The following is a 24577-nucleotide window of genomic DNA, read 5'->3' on the forward strand; positions in this document are numbered from 1 at the left end:
ATATATTTGAGTTAATTCAACGAAAATCGGATAAAACGTTGAGCGCTCAAAATTCTGAAAGTGAGGTATTGTTTTATTCTTTCTAATTAATAAATTGATATTCAACCCAAAGGTGTGACTTTTTTTAGGTTTATTTTCATTCGTGACATAAAACACAATTTATCAATCGTCACTCATTTTACTGCCATAATTCGAAAGTTTGATGAACCTTTTCAAGATGCTTTTCTCTGGATTTCAAACTAAAAAACGAGTTCTTTTGTTGAAAACACAGTACATATCTGCTACTAAAATGGCGATGAAAAAACTAAGCCTGTAAATTAGAACGCCAGAGTTCACAGATATTCTGCGTCCGGTTAATAACAGAGATAATGAAGACGTCAAATATTAAGAATAACCATGCGTCCTCTTCTTCACAGGAACTGACGGAGACGCAGTGTTGCGGCTTCTTAGTTCTGCTTGAAATACATTTTTATTTTTTTGACTTCGAGCTCAGAAGTAATAACTTTGTTGTAATACTAAAAGTCAATTATTATTATTAACAGATAATGGCCTCACAAGGTCTCAGGTCTCAGTCTAATCCTATCCGGGTAAGCTAATACTTGGCACAGTTGTTTGACTTTGAAGGAGATGTGATTTTATAATATTAGTGACGAGTGATTCTCTAATATATATTTTTCTAAATACATTTTTTTGAAACTAATACCAACCTGTTGGAACCATGTACTCAAAGAACACTTTCAATTTCAATCTGTCGCATCAAAAAGTCGTTCCCCTTCGATTTGTTTCTGCGTAGTCGAAAGCAATATCAATAATCGAAATTATGTTTTTTACCCTAACTTTTTGCATCCCCATTCCACACAACCAAATGGAAAATCGTTTCCTTCACAGAGCTCCTTACAAGAGCATACTTTTCTATTTCCCGTAGAACTCGCGAGAGTTTGCAGCCAAAGCGGTTTCTGAATTTCAAGTTAGTAGTAAATTTTTTATTGAATCCTATCTCACCCCCGGTACCGTGATTGCGACATGCTCTTCTTCTTTGGCGCGCTCGGTTCGCCGATATTCCGCAACCGGGGGGCGAAACTCGTTTGTGCTTCCGGCTAGTGGATTTTTTTCAATATAATATACGTTACGAAGTTACGCTGCGGGTAGAATATATCGAAGATAGAACGATAAAGTCGGTTGTATTTCATTCATAAAATTTTCAAATTGTTTCCACTCTCGTTCCCTGCGGCCACAACCGATGATAGTAGTAGCGCACCGTTGCACGGTGGGATCCAATGCAGCCGTCATCGATTCCAGTACCGGTACCTTTCCAAAACTGTCTTCACAAACCACTCCCCGGAAGGCTTTGATTGTAGAGCATCAGGTGTTTGACAAGGCGTCTTGTACTGGGCCTCATTAAATTGAAAATATAGTACTTACTGTGGGGCTGGGCTGATATATGCTAGACAAAGGAAAAAATATACATGATATGCAACAGGCGTGAGCACTTCAGAATATGAAAGTGGTTAACTTTTTAGTATTATCGACTGGCACGTGCATGCGTGGAAACTTATTGAAGTAGGAATGAAAAAACAATCATGTTTATATCATTATATACTGACTGTCTGACAAGAAAGAACCCATTCACGAACTCAGCTTCATAAACATTCGCAGATTATTGCAATGAGAATAGAGTTTGACTTTCTCTAAAGTTCAGCCATGGTACGAAGCAACATTACTTTCCGCCGCGTTGGAACTGCTTTTGTTTCTCAGCCAGACGGAACAAAATAGCGGATATCGAACGAAAAAAGGATACGAAGAACAAAGTCTTTTTATCCGAATCTTATTATGTTTGAGCCAAGTTTTGTCAATTTTATCTCCACGATACGCTGCAGGGAAAAAAGACTCGTAAGTTGAAATTGCACATTGGAAACCGAGCAGTTCTTTGTTGCATTGGCATATAGTATTGTGTTCGTAGCAAGAGATTTTTTTTATTTTGATTGTATTATTAATGGATTCAATGGAACGATGTTGTTATAGCCTAGGGGCACGTACGAAATGAATTGAGTGGAACAGACCCTAAATTTTGGAAAGTCATTGTTAAACTTGAATTCTAAAACAATATTATAGGTTTGTTCCAACTTAAATTGTATCATTGCCTGTTGTAGAAAAGAATGTTTATCTGCCATAATGTGTCCCAGGCAAGTAAGATGAGGAAACGTATTGTTAGCAGCAATGCCACCTGAATTTATCACCATACTAGATTTACACATATTGGCAGTCATTTGCGTACTGGAATTACGTCCGAACACCTTGCTAACACGGAAGCATAAGAATTACTCAAGCGTGCTTGAACAGAAGTAATGCAGGCAGGTAAACAGAAACTTACAGAAGGGCTCTCTAGGTCTCTACTAAATCAATGTCGGCCAGCTGTAGAAAAATATATTACCACCGCCTGTACGTTTTCTTGAAGAAAAGTAACAAGCTTACTCATTATTCATTTTTCATCCATTACCTTCCCAACTCGCCATAGTCGTTAGCAGACACCTTCCGGTGTCATTTGCAAAAGTATCATCTGCTCGGAAACGACTCCTGGTAGTTTCAATTTTCCCAAATACTATCACTACCATTATAATAAGGAAAAGCAAAAATACCATCAGAAAAATACCCTTCCTAGTTAAATACCTCGTCACGCTATGTTCTTCTTTCTCCTCCCTCTTATCTTCCCATAAAAACCAAACTAAACCCAACGGACTGGAAGCTAGAATTATTTTCTTCCTGGGGCCCACTGAGAAAAATGCGAATTAGCACTGGCTGTTCTTTTTGTTGATGCCGGCTCGTAGTTCATCGCGTGGAACTGCTTTGGTTCGCCCCAGAGAGACACGAAATGGAACTCGTCGTCGCCGCCCTTAACTTTTCCCATTATCTGTAGCAAGAGGGCTGGTTGAGTGCTGCGATAATATGACTTTTAATTTTTCTGAACGCTACACTGTCGCCGAGTTGGTGTTCAGATAACTGCCAACGTTGTTGATCAGACTGCCGTCAGAACGTAACTATTGCCGAAGTTTATAATTAATTTTATGAAGGGTCAGGAACATGCTAAGAGGAAATTGAAAAAGTTTAGCACTAAGAGTTATCCCAGGCAATGATGCTATGGTTATTGTTACGCAATGAGCACTTTATTCTAATTTTATTTGACTGAGCGCTTTGCCTAACGCTGTTCTAAAATCTGCGATGTATGTCAAACACAGGAAATAAGAGACAATAAATTCAATACTTCAATCCATCATGCCACGCAAATCCTTTAGGTAGTATTCTTCTGTTCAGAACCTGATTTTCGAATAATCCTCTTTTGAAGCTTTCAGGATACATTCGTTATTCACTATCAGTCGAGCATATTGATGCGGAGTTGATTTTTTTCTTTTGCCACCGAGAGCTTCTATCAACGACACCTCGCTTCACAAACCGGAACAACCATATACACGATACGCTTTCAGGAAACGAAAAAATACTATTTACTTTCACAACACAGCACAGCTTGAATCATTCTCCCTTGTCGGGCATCTGGTGGAAAATGCACCTTCCTTTCTAACGTTTTTCGTTTCTTTAGGCAACTTATTGTATCGCTTTTCAAAAGGCTCCTACAGTAGGTAGTACTTCAATTTAATACAACAGTTCTTCAATCTGATTCTATTTACATTTACTTGATTCAATTCGGTTCTGATTGCATTTACTTGATTAGGAATGTAAGGTTGTTAAAGAAATCATCAATATTGAAAATACTCTTCTACTTCTTGACGATATGTGAAAAACATTAAATTAAAAACGAACACCAACAAAATAAAATTCTGGATTATCGAGTCTAAAATTCTGGATAACCGAATTCCGGATAATCGAGTTTCCGGATAAACGAGTCTCCGGATAATCGAGTCTGACCTGTACTACATAATTTTATATTTTTCGACACAGATTAAACATTTTTCGATTTCGTTTTTTGAATAATTCCACTAGTTTCAGCTTTCATTTTTTCTTTACAAATGACTGTTTTCTGTTTGTCTTTTTCCCTGTTACTCTGATTTTCGGTTTTCCTTCTTCTGTTGTTGTTTGTCTGGCTTTTTATTTTTATTTTTGCATAATTGCCTGTTTTTCTAATGTTTTGTTTTTCTATTGTTCTGTTTTTCCATTGTTCTGTTTTTCTATTTTTCTGTTTTTCCACATGCCTGTTTTTCAAATATTCTGTTTGTCTATTCTCTGGTTTTCTGTTTTTCTGTTTGTCTATTTTTCTTTTTTTTTGCTATTATAATTTTTTTGTTTATCTGTTTTTCAAATTTTCCATGTGTTTGTTTTTCACAGTTTTCATGTTTTTGATTTCCTGTTTTTGTGTATTTCTGTTTTTCTATTTTCATGTTTTTCTGCTCTCTGTTTCTCTGCTTCTCTGTTTCCCTGTTTTTCTATTGCCCTGCTTTTCTGTTTCTCTGTATTTATTCTCTGTTTTTCTGTTTCTCCATTTTTTGTTTTCTGTTTCTCTGGTTTCCTGTTTTTGATTTTCTGTATTTATCTGTTGTTATAATTTTTTTATGTTCGTCTGTTTTTATATTTTCTGTTTATCTATTTCCCTGCTTTTCTGTTTCTCTGTATTTTCAATGCTATGTTTTTCTGTTTCTTCGTTGTTATGTTTCTCTGTGTTTTTTTTTATATTCTTTTGTTGGTGCTCTGTGTTTTTTTTTTTGTTTCTACGTTTTCTTGTTCTCTGTTTTTCTGTTCTTTTGTTTTCCGGGTTTTCTATTTTTCTGTTTGTCTATTTTTTTGTTTCATAATTTTCTGTTTTTTTTTTTTGTTGTAATAATTTGTTTGTTTGTTTGCTTTTCGAGATTTATGTGTGTTTGTTTTTCGGTTTTCCTGTTTTTGTTTTTGTGTTTTTTGTGTATTTCAGGTTTTCTATTTCCGTGTTTTTCTGCTTCCCTGCCTCTCTGTTTTTTTGTTTCTGTTTTGGATTTTCTGTTTTTTTCTCATGTTTCTCTCTTTTTTTGTTTTCCGTTTCCGTTCCTGTTCTTCTTTCTGTTTTCTGATTTCTGTTTTCTGTTTTGTGTTTTCTGTTTTCTGTTTTCTGTTTTCTGTTTTCTGTTTTCTGTTTTCTGTTTTCTGTTTTCTGTTTTCTGTTTTCTGTTTTCTGTTTTCTGTTTTCTGTTTTTTGTTTTCTGTTTTTTGTTTTTTGTTTTTTGTTTTCTGTTTTCTGTTTTCTGTTTTCTGTTTTCTATTTTCTATTTTCTGTTTTCTGTTTTCTGTTTTCTGTTTTCTGTTTTCTGTTTTCTGTTTTCTGTTTTCTGTTTTCTGTTTTCTGTTTTCTGTTTTCTGTTTTCTGTTTTCTGTTTTCTGTTTTCTGTTTTCTGTTTTCTGTTTTCTGTTTTCTGTTTTCTGTTTTCTGTTTTCTGTTTTCTGTTTTCTGTTTTCTGTTTTCTGTTTTCTGTTTTCTGTTTTCTGTTTTCTGTTTTCTGTTTTCTGTTTTCTGTTTTCTGTTTTCTGTTTTCTGTTTTCTGTTTTCTGTTTTCTGTTTTCTGTTTTCTGTTTTCTGTTTTCTGTTTTCTGTTTTCTGTTTTCTGTTTTCTGTTTTCTGTTTTCTGTTTTCTGTTTTCTGTTTTCTGTTTTCTGTTTTCTGTTTTCTGTTTTCTGTTTTCTGTTTTCTGTTTTCTGTTTTCTGTTTTCTGTTTTCTGTTTTCTGTTTTCTGTTTTCTGTTTTCTGTTTTCTGTTTTCTGTTTTCTGTTTTCTGTTTTCTGTTTTCTGTTTTCTGTTTTCTGTTTTCTGTTTTCTGTTTTCTGTTTTCTGTTTTCTGTTTTCTGTTTTCTGTTTTCTGTTTTCTCTTTTCTCTTTTCTGTTTTCTGTCTTCTGTTTTTGTTTTCTGTTTTCTGTTTTCTATTTTCTATTTTCTTTTTTCTATTTTCTATTTTCTATTTTTTTTCTATTTTCTATTTTCTATTTTCTATTTTCTATTTTCTATTTTCTATTTTCTATTTTCTATTTTCTATTTTCTATTTCCTATTTTCTATTTTCTATTTTCTATTTTCTATTTTCTATTTTCTATTTTCTATTTTCTATTTTCTATTTTCTATTTTCTATTTTCTATTTTCTATTTTCTATTTTCTATTTTCTATTTTCTATTTTCTATTTTCTATATTCTATTTTCTATTTTCTATTTTCTATTTTCTATTAACTATTTTCTATTTTCTATTTTCTATTTTCTATTTTCTATTTTCTATTTTCTATTTTCTATTTTCTATTTTCTATTTTCTATTTTCTATTTTCTATTTTCTATTTTCTATTTTCTATTTTCTATTTTCTATTTTCTATTTTCTATTTTCTATTTTCTATTTTCTATTTTCTATTTTCTATTTTCTATTTTCTATTTTCTATTTTCTATTTTCTATTTTCTATTTTCTATTTTCTATTTTCTATTTTCTATTTTCTATTTTCTATTTTCTATTTTCTATTTTCTTTTTTTCTATTTTCTATTTTCTATTTTCTATTTTTTATTTTCTATTTTCTATTTTCTATTTTCTATTTTCTATTTTCTATTTTCTATTTTCTATTTTCTATTTTCTATTTTCTATTTTCTATTTTCTATTTTCTATTTTTTATTTTCTACTTTCTATTTTCTATTTTCTATTTTCTATTTTCTATTTTCTCTTTGCTATTATCTATTTTCTATTTTCTATTTTCTGTTTTCTATTTTCTATTTTCTATTTTCTATTTTCTATTTTCTATTTTCTATTTTCTATTTTCTATTTTCTATTTTCTATTTTCTATTTTCTATTTTCTATTTTCTATTCTCTATTTTCTATTTCCTATTTTCTATTTTCTATTTTCTATTTTCTATTTTCTATTTTCTATTTTCTATTTTCTATTTTCTATTTTCTATTTTCTATTTTCTATTTTCTATTTTCTATTTTCTATTTTCTATTTTCTATTTTCTATTTTCTATTTTCTATTTTCTATTTTCTATTTTCTATTTTCTATTTTCTATTTTCTATTATCTATTTTCTATTTTCTATTTTCTATTTGCTATTTTCTATTTTCTATTTTCTATTTTCTATTTTCTATTTTCTATTTTCTATTTTCTATTTTCTATTTTCTATTTTCTATTTTCTATTTTCTATTTTCTATTTTCTATTTTCTATTTTCTATTTTCTATTTTCTATTTTCTATTTTCTATTTTCTATTTTCTATTTTCTATTTTCTATTTTCTATTTTCTATTATCTATTTTCTATTTTCTATTTTCTATTTTCTATTTTCTATTTTCTATTTTCTATTTTCTATTTTCTTTTTTCTATTTTCTATTTTCTATTTTCTATTTTCTATTTTCTATTTTCTATTTTCTATTTTCTATTTTCTATTTTCTATTTTCTATTTTCTACTTTCTATTTTCTATTTTCTATTTTCTATTTTCTATTTTCTATTTTCTATTTTCTATTTTCTATTTTCTTTTTTTCTATTTTCTATTTTCTATTTTCTATTTACTATTTTCTATTTTCTATTTTCTTTTTTCTATTTTCTATTTTCTATTTTCTATTTTCTATTTTCTATTTTCTATTTTCTATTTTCTATTTTCTATTTTCTATTTTCTATTTTCTATTTTCTATTTTCTATTTTCTATTTTCTATTTTCTATTTTCTATTTTCTATTTTCTATTTTCTATTTTCTATTTTCTATTTTCTATTTTCTATTTTCTATTTTCGATTTTTCTATTTTCTATTTTCTATTTTCTATTTTCTATTTTCTATTTTTTTTTTCTATTTTCTATTTTCTATATTCTATTTTCTATTTTCTATTTTCTATTTTCTATTTTCTATTTTCTATTTTCTATTTTCTATTTTCTATTTTCTATTTTCTATTTTCTATTTTCTATTTTCTATTTTCTATTTTCTATTTCCTATTTTCTATTTTCTATTTTCTATTTTTTATTTTCTATTTTCTATTTTCTATTTTCTATTTTCTATTTTCTATTTTCTATTTTCTATTTTCTATTTTCTATTTTCTATTTTCTATTTTCTATTTTCTATTTTCTATTTTCTATTTTCTATTTTCTATTTTCTATTTTCTATTTTCTATTTTCTATTTTCTATTTTCTATTTTCTATTTTCTATTTTCTATTTTCTATTTTCTATTTGCTATTTCCTATTTTCTATTTTCTATTTTCTATTTTCTATTTTCTATTTTCTATTTTCTATTTTCTATTTTCTATTTTCTAATTTCTATTTCCTATTTTCTATTTTCTATTTTCTATTTTCTATTTTCTATTTTCTATTTTCTATTTGCTATTTTCTATTTTCTATTTTCTATTTTCTATTTTCTATTTTCTATTTTCTATTTTCTATTTTCTATTTTCTATTTTCTATTTTCTATTTTCTATTTTCTATTTTCTATTTTCTATTTTCTATTTTCTATTTTCTATTTTCTATTTTCTATTCTCTATTTTCTATTTTCTATTTTCTATTTTCTATTTTCTATTTTCTATTTTCTATTTTCTATTTTCTATTTTCTATTTTCTATTTTCTATTTTCTATTTTCTATTTTCTATTTTCTATTTTCTATTTTCTATTTTCTATTTTCTATTTTCTATTTTCTATTTTCTATTTTCTATTTTCTATTTTCTATTTTCTATTTTCTATTTTCTATTTTCTATTTTCTATTTTCTATTTTCTATTTTCTATTTTCTATTTTCTATTTCCTATTTTCTATTTTCTATTTTCTATTTTCTATTTTCTATTTTCTTTTTTCTATGTTCTATATTCTGTTTTCCACGTTCTATTTTCTATTTTCTATTTTCTGTTTTCTATTTTCTATTTTCTCTTTTCTATTTTCTATTTATTTCGTTTTTCTGTTTTTTGTTTACTAATTTTTTTTCTTTTGTTTTAACTACGAATTTTTGCTACTTGATTTATGGTTTCTGCTTCCTGTTCTCTGAGTTTCATCTTCTTATACCTGTTTACTTACTTTTATATTTGTTTTTCTTATTATTTATTTCCGATTTTTGTTTGCTAGTATCTCATCTTACATTTCCGTTGCAGGATTTGGTTTGCTTTCTGTTTTTTTTTCTAACATTTTCTGAGTTTTATTTTTAGTTTTTAGTCTAGTCATGATATTTTCGTGATATCCGATTTTTGATTCATAAGTTGTGATTTTATATTTCTAATTTACAAATCTGATTTCTGATTTTTTATTTCCTATTTCAAATTTGTGGCTTTCGAGTTATGATTTCTAATATCCAATTGCTATTTGACATTTTGTATAAAGATGAGATACAATTTTTCATTTCTCCACATTAGTAATTAGTGGTATGAAATATGTTTATTCTTTTCAAAGTTGAAAGTGCATTCTATGATGATAAATAAAATCAATAGCAATTGTAGCGAGGTACGATAACTAAAAAAATCGAAACTTAACCTTCATATTATTCTCCAACGTCCATCAATCCTAAGGATCCAAACATGTCTTCTCTTACAAAAGTTTATCCAAGTATGCAACTCCCACAAGCACTGTCGAATCGAATTTCCTCATCCGGAAAATACTCTATCATCATTTCCGATCTTGACGAGGCATCCGAATTTATCTAACATCTATTTTTCTTTTGCTTCTCACGTGCAGATCTCCAACCTGGTCCAGCACCGCTCGGAGCAGCAGCACCACACTTCGGAGCGGACGCTGCGGGCTATCGGCCGGGTCGGACAGGCAGTCAACCTCGCAGTGGAACGGTTCGTGACGGTAGGCGAGACAATCGCGGATGACAATCCAGAAATCAAGCAGGACATGTACGATGCCTGCAAGGAGGCACGAGCAGCTGGTGAGTACCGACCCTAGGGTGGCACTTTTATGAACTCCAAGTCTGGCTGGTGGGAAATTTGACCAGGAAATAAAACTGGAAACACCCTCACGAAAACGACTAATGATATATGTTTTCCTTCATATATTAATTACAACATGCTGTCACCGCCAGGTTGGCCGACCACTAGAGCCCGCCTCTGGCGGAACACAATTCATAGAGAAATTCCCTTCATCATACGCGACACTGGCTAAGCGCCGCAGTCCCAAACCAATTCGGGAGGGGGCTTAGGCATCCTCTTTCCCGTTGACAACCGCGTGTACCATGGTTTGTATTCCGTTCAGCCTAATGGAACAGATTCCTAATCTTGATTAATGATAGTGGCGGTCAATGTGCTGCCACCTGTATGTTTCGTCCCGTTCTGGCGGCTCGAGACTGGCTCGATTGCATTATCGCATGCAGTATGGCGCTTACGTGTCCAGCTTGGTTGGCGTGACGCGTGCATTTTCCTATACACAGTGCATAAACGGTCCCAGGCTGGAATGTTCCGTGATTTGGGAAATTATGGGCCCGCTGATGTATGCAGCACCGTACCTGGCCACTCGAGCTTTGGTTTGAAATTTTGAGCCACGTACACTCTAATGGATTCTAATAAATTACGACCTATCGCGGGAAAACTTTATCGCACATAATCGAATCTACCTGCAGTGCGTTTGCGATGAAAGTGCAAGTCGATTATATCATGACTGGGTAAATGAATTATGTGTTCCATTGTGTCGCATTCGGAGCTCGAGCGATTAAATCAATTAGTTTAATTGAATTCTTAGCGCAGTGCTTCAGCGTACTGCAGCGGGATTCGTGTCTGTGTTTAAAAGGGATTTGAGTTTCATTTTCTGACAATGAACTTTGGATCTGAACCACGTGGTCCAGATGGAACATTTCTGATCACATTCGGTTGCATGTACGCTGAAATGCCAAGCATCCGAAAAAGCATTTGCTATGCATTTCCGCACTCGACTGACTGTTTTTTTCTTCATCGTGCCACCGAAACTATTTTAGTTTTTCGAAGAAAAAGTGGGCTTCCAGTAGGAATTTCCTGCGAAACGATAGCGACTGTTTTTTCTTTGTAATTTCTATGCTGTTCATTCAAATTGTCGGTGGGCACCGAGTATTGGAACTGAAGTGAACACGCGAGAAACAAATTTTTTCCCAACCCATCTACCCCTTGCCCCCCTTGCTTGAGTATTCACAGCAGAACAACCCCGCGCGGACGCTGCTGCTATGGTGAAACCATACCAAAATTGAAACAAAGTTAGTTTTAATTAAATTCCGGATTTATAATTCTATCAGGATGCCACTCGGAAACAAATAGTTCACAAGCAGTGCGCAGTGTAAACTTCCGCCGCTCCGGCAGTATTGCATGACTTTTCGTGAGATACGATTCGGAATACGCCTTTTCCCAATTACTGGATGCCAAGTGCTGATTTGCTTTTGTAGTTAAAACTTTATCTTTGGAATTGGCGTCAAAAAGTTATAAAGTTGGTTACAAGTTCAAGTGGAACACGGAACAGAGCTGCCTCCTTTTAATGTCTAAATATAAATCCTTGTAGGGTGAGGTATCATAAGTGGATTATATTCATAAAAAGTTTACACCTATCGAAACAGGTACATTCGACGTGAATTTATTCGAGTATAGCTTTTTTTCTGATCATAAAATTTGTTTTATGAATGGAACATAAAAGTATCATGAGTGGATTTATTTACCTCTGACGTGCTTTATCGCTGCCTTATGAGCAGCACACATTGTTACAAAGTAGTAATTGCAACTCCAATTAGGATTCTCAGGATGAGTTTTGCAATACATCGGATGGTTTGCGGGTGTCGAATAGCGTAGCCTCAACGGAGGTGTGATGTGAATATACTGAATACCATCCCTAGACCAGCAGAGGGAGTTAATTAGGGCCAGGAAATGCACAGTGGGCCCAACAAATCTAATTTTTTTTCACCTTAACCATTTGTAAAGGAGATTCTTTATTCGACAACTAATAATAACGTTTGAGGCTGAAAAGCTTTGACGCAACCAGGTATATAATTTGCACCTACTTCACAAAACGAAATATTCGAAAGTGCACCTGGAGATACATAGATGGTGCGACGTGCTTTCAAATCGCCATGTCTTGATTGATGGCAGACTCATTTCGGATGTCTTTGATGTCAGATCTTTTAGAGCGGCACTAGATACGGCTATCAATTATCCCTAGAAGCAGGCATGAATTTATGACGTGCAATATTTTATTATAGTACATTATTGAACCTATTGGACGCAATCAAAGTGAATCAGCCTCATATGGCGATGAAAAAAGTGCTACTTCAATACGACAACGCTCGCGAGCAAATTCTGTTCGTGATACTAGTGAGATGCTTATTTACCTATTGGACCGTTCAACGGTCTAGGCACAACTCCAGAGTTCGCCAGTCTCCTCGTACACCAGCAGATTGTGCATCTTCTTCCACCGAGTGCCTACCACGGAGTCGAAGGCCTCTTTTTGTTTTTCTGTTGAAGACAGTTTTGGTGGCTCTTTCATCAGGCGTTCTGGCTACATACCCAGCCCACTGGAGCCTGTCGCACTGTATTACACTGTCAAAAATTCGTAACTTTTTTTTCCTGATTTCTCCATGATCATACCGATTGCATTGTTTAGGTAATTTTTGTAGTTTTTTTTAAAATAAATTAGATATAAAAAAATGAGCTTTTTCTGATAATTGATTTTTAATTTTTCTTTTACCTTAAAAAAAAACATGTTTTTTTAGAGTGTACATTTTTTGGGAAGACAAAATTATTATCCACAACTTTGTCTAAGACGTCACATCGAACAAATCGTTTTGGCCCTAAAAATATTTGTTATCATCAATACCTTACCAAAATAACATTTTTCAATAGCTTCTCAAAAATAAGTTTCAAAAAATTGAAACAATTGCACAAAATGGCATCTTTTGTCTATAGAAACGTCTGTGCAAAGTTCAGCCAAATCAAAAATGACAATTTAAAAAAATATTAAAACTGGGTCATTTTTTGTGGAACTGCTCTGATGTCTCAGCAGGCCCGGATTTTAGGGGGGAAAAGGGGGCAAATGCCCCGGGCCTTCCGATTCAAAGGGCCCCCCTAGTCCTGGGGCGACCTTTTTTTTGCTCGTCACCTTCCAGAACGTTACCTCTAAATGTTTTAAGAAAAGAGGGCCTCGCAGACAAATTTGCCCCAGGCCTCCCGGCGTTTAAATCCGGCCCTGTGTCTCAGCGCTTTTCGCACGCATACGATCCCTCCAGAGTCACACTGTGGTCCAGAAATGAAAAAAGCTGGTCAAAAGTTATTTTCTCCTAAACGTTACATTTTAGAGCAATACTGTCTTCGGGGAAGTTTTAGAGTAAAAAACGACCCTTCTTTAGACATTAACTGATCCGTGATGAATCCCCCTACAAGTGAGGTCAAAAATGAATTTTAACGGCAAAAAGTTTGTTTAAACATAATTGAAAATAATCAGATAGCTCAGTAAAATTGAGAAATTTCTTAAGCAAAGTTTTTTGTTATGTTATGTTGGAAATTTTTGCCGAAGAAAATATTGATTTTTAGAAAAAATATTTTTTTATCTCTCTAATAAGGGGATTCATGACGGATCTGTTAATGTCTAAAAAAGGATATCTTTTTACCCTAAAACTTTTCCGATGATAGTTTTGCTCAAGAATGTAACGTTCATGAGAAAATGACTTTTGACCTGCTTTTTTCATTTCTGGACCACAGTGCGTCATACGATTAGCATAATCTACCACAGCTCGTTTCTTTCACTGAGTCGTATGCCGCCTGAAAATCTGCAAACAGATGGTGAGTTCTAATGAATTATTATTAAAAAATAATTAATTCATCACAATACATCCCCCCCCCATTAATAAAAAATGGTGAGTCTACCAGGTATACTCTCGCAACTTAACAACGATTTGTCGCAGGGTGAAAATTTGATCCGTCGTGGAGCGCCCCTGTCGAAAAACAGTCTGGAGAAGAACACGAGGTTGAAGAGCACTTTGTATGCAGCGTTGAGCAACGTAATGCCTCGACAGTTGCAACAATCCAGTCGATGGCCTTTCGTGTAGATTGGGCATCTGAAGCCACCCAACCAGTTGGCATTTGTTCGTTCGACTAAACCCTTAGTATGATCGGATAGATCGCATTGTACAGCCGCTCACTTCCTGCGTTTGGAAGCCTGGCCGTAATTCCATCCTCCCCAGAAGTCTAGTCGTTTTTCTGCTCACTAATCACCTTTTTTACCTTCTCCTGTATTGGTGACTCCACAGCTTGTTCATCGTTCATAACCCTCATCCTGTTTCTGTTTTGCCTATCTTGCTCCTCGCTGTTCCTTGCTTCTTTTCCTTCCACCTGGCTGTAACTGTCGGTTTATCCGTAAACAGGTAGCCGTCCTTGTCACTATGCATCACCGGCACAAGGAAATTCCTACTTCTGACTTTGTTGACTATTCTATAGAAGTTCCGCCCATCGCTTCTAGCAAAATTGTCTCTTGCAATGAAGAGCACTGACGGTGAAATCTATTTTCAGCAGCTATTGCATCCCTGTATCTCTCTCTCTGTTCTGACAATGAGCATGCGGCTCCTTGCACAGCTCTTCTCGTGCATCGTTCTCTGGCATTTAGTACCAAACCAGCCGTTTCGCTGTCTTCCACCCGTTTTACCCACCACCTCCCCAGCAATCGTTTCAATAGATCCAGCTCTTTGGCGTATTCTTCTCCCACGTTAGCTTACAAACGCTGTATGTTGAAACGCATCGACCTCTCTTCGACAACCGTATCTTACAAACGACAAGATAATAGTCAGGTTCAACGTTTGGTCCCCACTACTAAAGAATTTATCTTTGATGTCATTGGATTTATCGGAGCGAAGGATTCGATTAAACTGTAGTTTTAAGGAAATTGCCTTTGCGTTCGTCTATGGGCCTCCACCGGATGACTGTTGTTTTTTGATTTCCCAGCACTACGAGGCCGACATCCCATTCCACTGCTTAGCCGCCACTGAGTAGATGTGGTAGTACTTGGAAAAGGTGTGTGTAATAGGGTCTACTGCATTCCCTTTCTCCGGAGTTTGGCCACCAAACCTCCTGAATCGCTGCGATTTCGGTTCCCTGTCGTTGTATTTCTCGAGCAAGAAAGCCCTTGTTAATACAGGCGAACGTTCCAAGTACCCAACTTCTAATCTAATCCAATATTTCATCGTTTTTTGCTTCCGTATTCGAAGCCTTTGTCTTTGTTCCGTTCCGTGTTTCTAATTTCGTTGTTCGTGATTGTTGTTTATTGTATAAAAATCATTTGTTTACACGTGATTTTAGTGATCTAATGTGAAATATGATAAATATCACAAGCTGGTGCTAATACGCCGATGGAAGGTCGTTGTCGCCATATACAGTGTTTCTAGAAGGTTGTCGTAGCCATTGTTTAGATTTTAGAATGCGTTGAGGTAAATAAAGTTAACCAAGTAATGCGGGACAGTCAATCTCGGATTGCAAAATTTTTGCTCCAAAAACTGCTTGGCATTCCGACGATCGGTTAAGGTGCCGGTCTCTATAGGAAGGCAAGTCATGCGGGTGTATCCAATGAAGATTACGTAACGCATATCGGACAAACTTATGCTGAACGGATTCAATTCTAGAAATCCACACATCTTCATATGGCGACCATACATTCAAAGCGAATTCGAGAATATATTTGACTAGAGAACAGCACTAAGCGCATAGGCACATTGGATCGGTGAAATCAGCTGCATCTTTTGAAATAAAGCCCAGTTGTCGGTTGGCCTTCTCTACGAAAGATGAGCAGTGCGTTTTGAAGGTCAGCTATTGATCAAACAGAACATCTAGATTCCTAATATGATCGACACGATTCAAAACAATTCCGTCGATGGAATAGCTGAACAGAATAGGATTCTTCAAACGCCGATATGAGATAACACAGCATTTCGCCAAACTAATCACAAGGTGGTTCAGTAGGCAACATTTGGTGAAGTTGTCGAGCATATCTAGTAGAAGGTAGCAATCGTCTAGCTTACGGATCACGAGGTAAATTTTTCAAATCATCCGCATACATTGATAGAATTCGATTGGTAGAACCAAGGAGACATCATTGAAGAACAGAGTGAATAAACCTGGTCCTAAATTGCTTCCTTGAGAAACACCACACTGCGGACGGGATGTTGTCGATTCAGCTGACCCTATCTTGACGTGTAACTTTCTGTTTGTCAGGTAAGAATAGGCGTAAGAAGGTAATCACAAAGTCTACCAGAGAATCCGAGGAGTCGAAGTTTTGAATCCGATATTTTATGGTCCACCGTGTCAAAAGCTGCTATGATGTCCGTATATATCGCGTAAATTTGGGCAACTCTGTCCATATTACTGATACAGAAAGAAGTAAACTCACACAGGTTAGACTCAACGGAACGCTGGGGAAAGAATACGCTAGTTATTGAAATCCGTTTTGACTCCTTTTCTGTATACGGGCGTCATACATGAGCTTTTCTAGATTGTAGTGAATGTTAGACTTTGCACTAAGAATTGCTCGCAAGGGTTTTACCAAAATACCGGCGCACTTTTTGGCACACATGATGAAATACCGTCTGGCCCAGCTTTTTTTTTCTTGTCCTTTCCTGAAGAAGTTTACTCACTGCGACCAGAATCGTAGATCTATTGTGAGATATGACCGGGTGTCCGCTGTATCCCGCACTTCTATTATTAGCAATACCGCTATAGAGAAGTGACATGCTTATTATTATTGTTTATCAGTGCTTGTGTGTGCTACTTTTCCTTTTACACGCTAACTGTTCTACTATACCGATACTCGTTCCTCTTGCCAAATATCACCAATTATAATTCCCTGGAGAAGTTTCATTCGCGTGTAATTCTGGCCTTACTTACCTTACCAGTCAGCTCCAGGCCGAAGTGTCCCTTGCTGTTCGATGAAGTCGTCTCCATTCAACTCGGTCCATGGCTGCAGGTCGCCAGCCATGTCGTCTGCGGAGGCCCCGCAGGTCGTCTTCCACTTGATCGAGCCACCTTGCTCGCTGCGCGCCCCGTCGCCTTGTTCCAGTCGGGTTGTTATCAAGAACCATTTTCAACGAGTTGTCGTCCGACATCCTAACGACATGCCCAGCCCACCGTAGTCTCCCGATTTTCGCCGTTTGAACGATGAGTGGTTCTCCCAGCAGCTGATGCAACTCGTGGTTCATCCGCCTCCGCCTTCTCCTTCTGGCCAGTTTTATTAATAAGAAATCAGTTTTTGTTAAAAGGAAGTCACGCATAGGTGTTATAGATTTCAGCGGAAGGGTAAGTGGTGGGAGGCCTGAGAATGAACCCATACTTAAAGTCCAGTTTTTTGACATCGAAAGGCCTGATTCTACCAAGATTCGAACCTACGACCATTTGCTCGACAAAGCGGACTCTGTAACCTTGCGGCTACGCAGGTCCCTCTGGCCCAGCAATTGATGAAAACTTCAACTTCGCGAGAGCCGTAGTTACCATCTCAATTTCATACACGAAGGTAAATTTCACACACGACCTGAATTGTTTCGGATTCCTGCCTGAGTTGTTTTTATCTAGAACAGGTTTCGGTATGCTACCTTACCAGGGTTGCGACACCTACATCCGGCTGCCATCTTTGGTGGGACACAGCATTTCAATAACTCAGCCATTCGTCCTAGGCCAGAGGCTGTTGTACGCTAGCCCTAATATGGGGAGACAGCCGCGTACGACTCCCCTTTCCAATCAGCATACGACCAAAGTTTTTACGAAGGGTTGGTTAACCGATCTCCGCTAGAGAGGTCTGGAATATAATAGAAAAAGTGGCGCGAAAAAGCCCGGACGAAGCTATATGGTTGCCCTTTTTTCAGGTTATTAATCACGACACGCAGCATGTTTGGCCTGACCTTTGAAATCTCAGTCACGGCCTTATAGTGTGACGTCCGGTACATCTAAATCTGTAAAATATTCAAAAATATCGATTTCTTTGGGCCGGAAATATACAACCACTGGAAGAGCCGATACTTTTGGATAGAGCCTGACACGAGAGGGTAGTAAAGAAGGGGTTAAGAGATCTACATTCATTGCACTTGAACTAGCGCACTAGCACGGATAAGAAACCCGTATTTCTTCGCTTCTTTGTTCTGTTGCTCTTGTTGTCTTCAGCAGCGAGTTCGTTCGTTCGAATCGTTCGATATAGAAGCGAGCAGCTACGCAGTGACAAAGCGAGCATGCTTATCATTCTCCTCAGTATGTGGAAAGAGCGGAGAAAAGATTCACCGCGCACTTCCCATTCAGTATGTGCCTGCGTGTAGCAAATGCTTTCACCACACTGCTTCTTTCTCCACTCCAAAGTGTCTCAACCAACTTACGCTCACGCTCACGCTCAAGAAACAAACTGTAAAACGCACCGCAGATAGCTCTGCTATGTAATTATTGTGCGTGATGTCCATACGTGTGAGAAAGTACACCATAGTTCATTGTCTGGCAAGAGAGAGATTTCAGATTTCACCGCGGTGCTTTCAGGAAGCTCACCAGATAAAAATCGTCTGTCGTTCTTTTCTAGCATGTGCGTTGATTTGCTCTTTGGTGTGAGAGCAGTTGTTTTCGCAATACAAGATGTTCTCCTGCACTTTAGAGGTTTTCTGTGGAGAAAAGACAAGCATGATAGCGAGTTGACCTTCAGCGTGGATTATCTATACACAGTACAGCACTCAGAAAAACCGAACCAGGCAAGCAATACCTTTCGTTGTAACATAACTTGCCACACGACTGTCGACTATCGACTGTTCAAGACAGAATGTGATCTTTATCTAATTTGGATAAGGAAGCAGAGCGAGGGGATTTTAAATTTGGACATTTAGCCCCTCCCCCTTGTTTACGTACGGCCATGCATCTGCAAGTCTCAAACGTCACATTTATCAATGTTTAAATATCTCCAAATTCTAGTTTCGTGTAATTTAAACTTTAATGACGTCTATTTTAGCATAAAATAGTAATGGCTCTCTTGGCAATTAACTGTGATGATTCCTATAGTAACGCCATTATTACTGTTGTCAGTTCACTTTATATATTATCCCAGTATCGCAGACATTAAATTGAACAGCAAGAGTAACGTTTTCCGATAAAATTTATATCTGCTATAAATATAACTTGTACACCACATAGCGTAATATGAACTTTGCTTTATATACCGCGGTTATCGCAGCTCTAGATTTATGACATGGATGAGAACAGCCATAGTAAGTTGCGATTAAAAAATCATACAACAGTTTATCTTATTTGCGTTTGGCTTTCATTGTTAAGTTGCACTCAGTGTACACCCATTGATTGATTGTGCCACTTACACTGAACCGTAGCAAGAGATTCAATTAGCAATCAAAGAAACCGCGTGGATTCTGAGTGTGCGTCAATTGAATTAGTGATTTGTGCGCTAACCCAATAAATACTACAATAGAATCACTTCCGCTTGAATTGAAATATAATTTTACCCCTCACATGATTGTTCCGCTCGGTACTCAGATTTATTATCCTTTCCGGTTGGATTAACGGCACAATCCTAATTTATGGTCTGTCTCTCTTTCTCTCACTGAAACATTGCACACTTTTCCAGGCAACATTTTCGTCAGATGAAATTTATCTTTGTATCATGTTTACTTCCCGTGATTCTTCTGTCGACTGTTAGACGGCAGCAGAGTCGCTTATCATAATTCAGTGCTGCAGAGACTTCACCTCTCACTCAGTTTTGGTTGATTGATGGATGGAAAATCTGTCGGGGCAGTGTGAGGAATATTTATGCATGGAAGTGATTGAAACTGAAAACAGTCAGAGAAACTATGAGTAGTGCTCCAAAACCAAAACAGTGCACAAAGTTAAACGGATACTGGGACAGCAAAAACAAAGCATCACGCCATGCGTGAAATTACTTCACAGTTTGGTGCAGCGATCAACGGACAGACGCTTTCGCTCCGGGCACTAACTCACAAAGTCTGCAGCCAGGGCGGTTTGATGGGTAAATGCCACCCGCGTTCTTTGTCAATCTGTAGTGTGTACGAAGTTTTCCCATTTCGCAGTTGTGTGGTTTTTAGTGTGTAACTTCCCCACTGCAGCTGTTTTGTGTTGAACCACGACCATTTGCTGGCTGTACGATTTAAGTTGCTGCAAGTTATTTTATGGTTTGAAATTTACTGCTGATAGGGGAATCATTTAATGCCGAATAGCGAAAGCACTCGAACCACTTGTGACAGAGCACGCAAGCATTCGGATTTACACCTCCTCAAGGGCATCATCATCGGAGAACATCTCGTGCTATGGAGGGAACACTTTGGATCAGCAGAACGATTGGAAATGTTTGTGGTCAAGAGCGTGGTTTAACTGGCAACGATAGCCCGGGTTTGAAAGATCAACAATGAATGACTGAAGCGTGTCCCGGAAGTGTTGTCGAAATGAAATGGTTTGTTCTTGGTGTAAGATGTTTAATTGTGAGTGGACCAATTGGAAAATGTATCATGAGCCGAGAATTTTATATGCGAGAGTAGATCACTTTTTTTCTACAAACGTTTTTTCTCGGTAATATTCAGAGTAGTTTTATATAGTATTTTGCAATAGAGTATTTTTTAGGATAATAATGTTGCAAGTGTTTCATAGAAAAACACTATAAAAAGCGTGTTTGTGGTTCAAAAGATTATATGTATCTTGCAGGTCCATGAAATCAGCGCCAAAAGCATCACATAAAAATGAAATCCTGCGTTACAATTTCATTTTCCAGTGTCCTTTTTTGCTATCAGGTTTTGCTTTAAGTGGCACCAAACTGTGATATGTTTTAATTAAAAAATTCATAAAATCAACAGATGATAAAGGAAACAGTTATAGTTTTTGCCAGAGTATGGAAGCTCTAATACATATGTAGCTCTCTTTTGAAAACATTAACATGACAGCAATAATTTTTGGGTGACGCCATTTCCAAGAATCAAGACCCTAATTGAGCTTATTCGCCGTCAGAAAGGAGGCATTGCAGACCTTTCGATCGGCGTTACGATGTAAGTTATAAGTACTTTGGGCGTAGTGAGATACGTAAGGATATAATAAAGATTACATGTAATTCACATTAAAAAGTGAGGGATAGTAGTCATGCGGCGAAGATACTTCAGTAAGCGGCTGAGGTTTTCGATGTCAGAATCAACCTCAAGCACACCGTCGGAAGTGAAGGCCTCTTGCAATCAGAAGACAGAATTATTTGTTTATTTATCGCAGACATTCTGCTTTATTTAACTCCGCAATAGGGAAAGAGAGCTTACTTCTGAGATGGCTGACTATTGCTGAAATGCTTTGCTCATTACAATTATTTTTCCCATCTGAGTTGTATTTCATCCTCTTTACTTTTCTAACATTGGCGAAAAACATAAGTTAACGATTTGCTTGTAGAATATAAACCGCCTAAACTGTTTGATTTATTCCTTTGCTTCAAATTTGATAGTCACCGTGAAGATCAAAGCTAACAAATCCTTCCGATTAAAAGTCTAATAATTTTCTCACTGCCCAGAGTGCATTTTTTTGCGAACAGGTCTACGGGCTATCAATTTGCTATTTTGTCTCTTCACTTCGCAACGCGGATTCCAACTCACGCTGTACTTCTTTTGAAAATGCTCTTGTATCATCAACGGGTTAAGTGCTATTGTGTTTTGCTGAGAAACTATTTCCGAATACAAAGCTGTGCACTCAACTGAATCGTACGCTCTTTCAAAATCTAAAAATGGCAAAAACTTACAAGTTGGTTTGATTGAACTTTCGCAAAATTGGATGCAAAATAAACAATAGAAAAAGTGTAATATTATTTGCCATCAAAAGATGACCACAATCACTCAAGGCTCTACCACATCATTACATTTTTCCAAGTCTTGCTAGCGACTCATCGATCAACTCACGTTTCGGTTTTTGTTGGATAAGTAATCCTCGGATACCAACATTTACTACTTTTCGTGCTGAAGAGGATGCAAAATGCATTGTCTGTTATCACGAATTCTTTTTTTTTTTTAAGGTGGCGGGGAAATCTGCAAACAGACACCTGAAAAAAGAACTCAGGGTGCGGGGATGAGACTAGGGGAGAGATGCTGGGGTAGTTACACTCCCCCAGGCGCCTACTGGTCCCTGTCCCGACCCACTAAAACCCCTCCAGTCTCCAGCCCTTGTCCTCCGGAACGACGGTTAAGTATTACGTCGGGGAGTGGCGTTTGTGCGTGATACACGCTCTTTACTCTTATAACCTCCTAGCTAACTACCTGGAGACTGGTAATTAGCTACCACTGGCGTGTTGGTGATTGACCCGCCACACACGTTGCAGCTCCAGGACAATCTGAGAGGCGGCCGCAAAGACCGCGTTCCAGATGTCCGGGTCGTCGCACATCCTCCGGACTAGATTGTCCGGAGTAGTGCCAGGCCCGCTCACAGCCATCATGTCGCTCCTCGCTCTTCCGAAACGGGGGCATACGCAGAAGACATGCTCAGCAGTCTCCTCATCCGCCACGCACTCGGGACACATGGGGGACCCCGCGTGTCCGAACCTGTGCAGATATTGCCTGAAACAACCATGGCCTGACAGGATTTGTGTCAGGTGGAAGTTCACTTCACCATGTCATCTCCCGACCCAGCCGGATATCTCCGGTATGAGTCGGAGCGTCCATCTGCCCTTTGTAGAGTTGGACCATTCCCGCTGCCAGCGGAGCATCGAGAATGACCTTCTGGTACCTCGTATGCCCCTTGTGTCACGTTGGTCAAAACACTCTCTGTCCTCCTTGATGGCGATGCTGATAGGCATCATGCCGTACAAGACAAAGATTGCATCGTATGACACCGTACGATACGCACTCGCAACTCTCAGGCACATGAGCCTGCAGGTACTTTCCAGTTTACCACGGTAACTGTTAGTATCTAGCGCTCTGGACCACACTGGCCCACCAGACTTAAGTATGGACGAAACCACGCTGGCAAGAAATCTTCGCTTGCTGCCATAAATCGCTGAGCTATTGGACATCATACGAGATAGTGCTGCAATAGCCGATGAGGCCCTCTTACAGGCATAGTCGACGTGACTTCCGAACGTGAGCTTGTCGTCCACCATAACCCTCAAGAGCTTCAGGGATCGCTTCGAGGTGATGGTGCAGTCTCCGACTCTGACCACCGCCTGTTGCTCCGATTTACGGTTGTTCACAACCGTGACCTCCGTCTTATGATGCGCGAGCTCCAGTTTCCTGGAGCGCATCCAGTCCTCGACCTTGCGTATACAGTGCGCGGCCGTAAACTCGACCTCCTCGATAGACTCGCCGTAAACCTCCAGCGTTATGTCGTCTGCAAAGCCGACGATCACATTTCCTACAGGGAACTTGAGGTTCAACACTCCGTCATACATGACATTCCACAACACCGGACCCAGGATAGAACCTTGCGGAACTCCTGCGGTAATTGGGACGCACTTCTGACCCTCCTCCGTCTCGTATACAGGTACTCGATTCTGGAAATAATTTTCCAGAATCTTGTACAGCGACACCGGTATATGGATGCTCCTGAGCGCGAGCGATATGGAGTCCCAACTGGCCCATTGAACGCATTCTCCACGTCGAGCGTGACGATTGCTCAGTAGCCGATCCCCCTTCTCTTGCGCTGAATTGCTACCTCCGCCGTCTTGATGACGGAAGAGATTGCATCCAGCGTGGACCTGCCCTTCCGGAAGCTGAACTGGTTACTTGCCAGACCGTGTACACCCTCCGTGTACCTCACCAGTCTGTTGAGGATGATCCTCTCAAGCACCTTGCCCGCGGTGTCCAGCAGGCAGATAGGCCGATATGCCGATATGCCGATGGGTCCCCTGGCTGTTTCCCAGCCTTCGGCAATAAGACCGGTCTCTGCCGCTTCCACCTGTCCGGAAAGAGACAGTCATCCCGGCACCTCTGCATGCATGTTTTTATCGCCAGCCTGATCGCCAGGATAGGCATACCATCCGGTCCCGGTCCCAGCCGACCATCCCTGGCCTGTGTCTGAGATCCTGGAACGTCGGACGTGAGACTCGACCGCCGGAGGCCAAGGACTTGGCTCGTGGCGCGGAAAGAGTCCCTCGATGATACGCTCCAGCATCGCTGGTGATCGCTCTGCAGGCGCCAGCGCACCTTTAGTCTTGGCCATTACGATCCTGTAGGCGTCACCCCACAGATTTGTAATGGCACTCGCACATAGCATATCGAAGCAGGCCCTCTTGCTGGCCTTTATCGCACTCTTTAGCATCGATCTTGCCGAACTTAATGCTGCGCGGCGCTCTGTTCTCTCTACTTCGTTTCGCGCACGCTGCATCCTCCGTCTTGCACGAAGGCACGCACTGCGAAGGTCGGCTATCTCGTCCGTCCACCAGTAAGCCGGTGGCTTCCCATTCCTAGGTTGGCGAGTCCTAGGCATGGTGGCGTCGCACGCCCGCGATAGCATAGCAACTAGTAGGTTGGCAGTCGGGCAGAGCCAACTGCCCTCCTCGCGCTCCCTTCTCATTGCCACTTCGAATACATCGGCATCAAATCCACCCGCGAACGGTCGGAGTGTTGGCTCTACCCGTCGCTTGCCGCCTCTCGTTGTTGTCTACACTATAACAGACCGGCTGGCGGTCGCTATTAGGGTAGCCATCGTCTACCCTCCAGTTCTTGATCAGTCCTGGGCTGGAGAACGTCACGTCGATGA

The 24577-nt window shown here is 38.1% G+C and overlaps 1 protein-coding gene across 10 annotated transcripts in view; it reads left to right on the forward strand.

Annotated features, from left to right (window-relative positions):
- LOC129722753 (alpha-catulin) overlaps positions 1-24577 on the forward strand; it is a 380319-nt gene that overhangs the window by 245006 nt on the left and 110736 nt on the right. For all 10 annotated transcript variants that reach the window (XR_008727634.1, XM_055676457.1, XM_055676462.1 and 7 more), the window contains one exon: positions 9624-9819. Coding sequence is in view for 9 of the 10 variants with exons in the window: in XM_055676457.1 (XP_055532432.1) it covers positions 9624-9819 (196 nt within the window). In the remaining variant the exon portion in view is untranslated. The remainder of the gene's footprint in view (positions 1-9623; positions 9820-24577) is intronic.

The sequence above is a fragment of the Wyeomyia smithii genome, chromosome 2, assembly GCF_029784165.1.
Source record: "Wyeomyia smithii strain HCP4-BCI-WySm-NY-G18 chromosome 2, ASM2978416v1, whole genome shotgun sequence".
NCBI lineage: Eukaryota > Metazoa > Arthropoda > Insecta > Diptera > Culicidae > Wyeomyia > Wyeomyia smithii.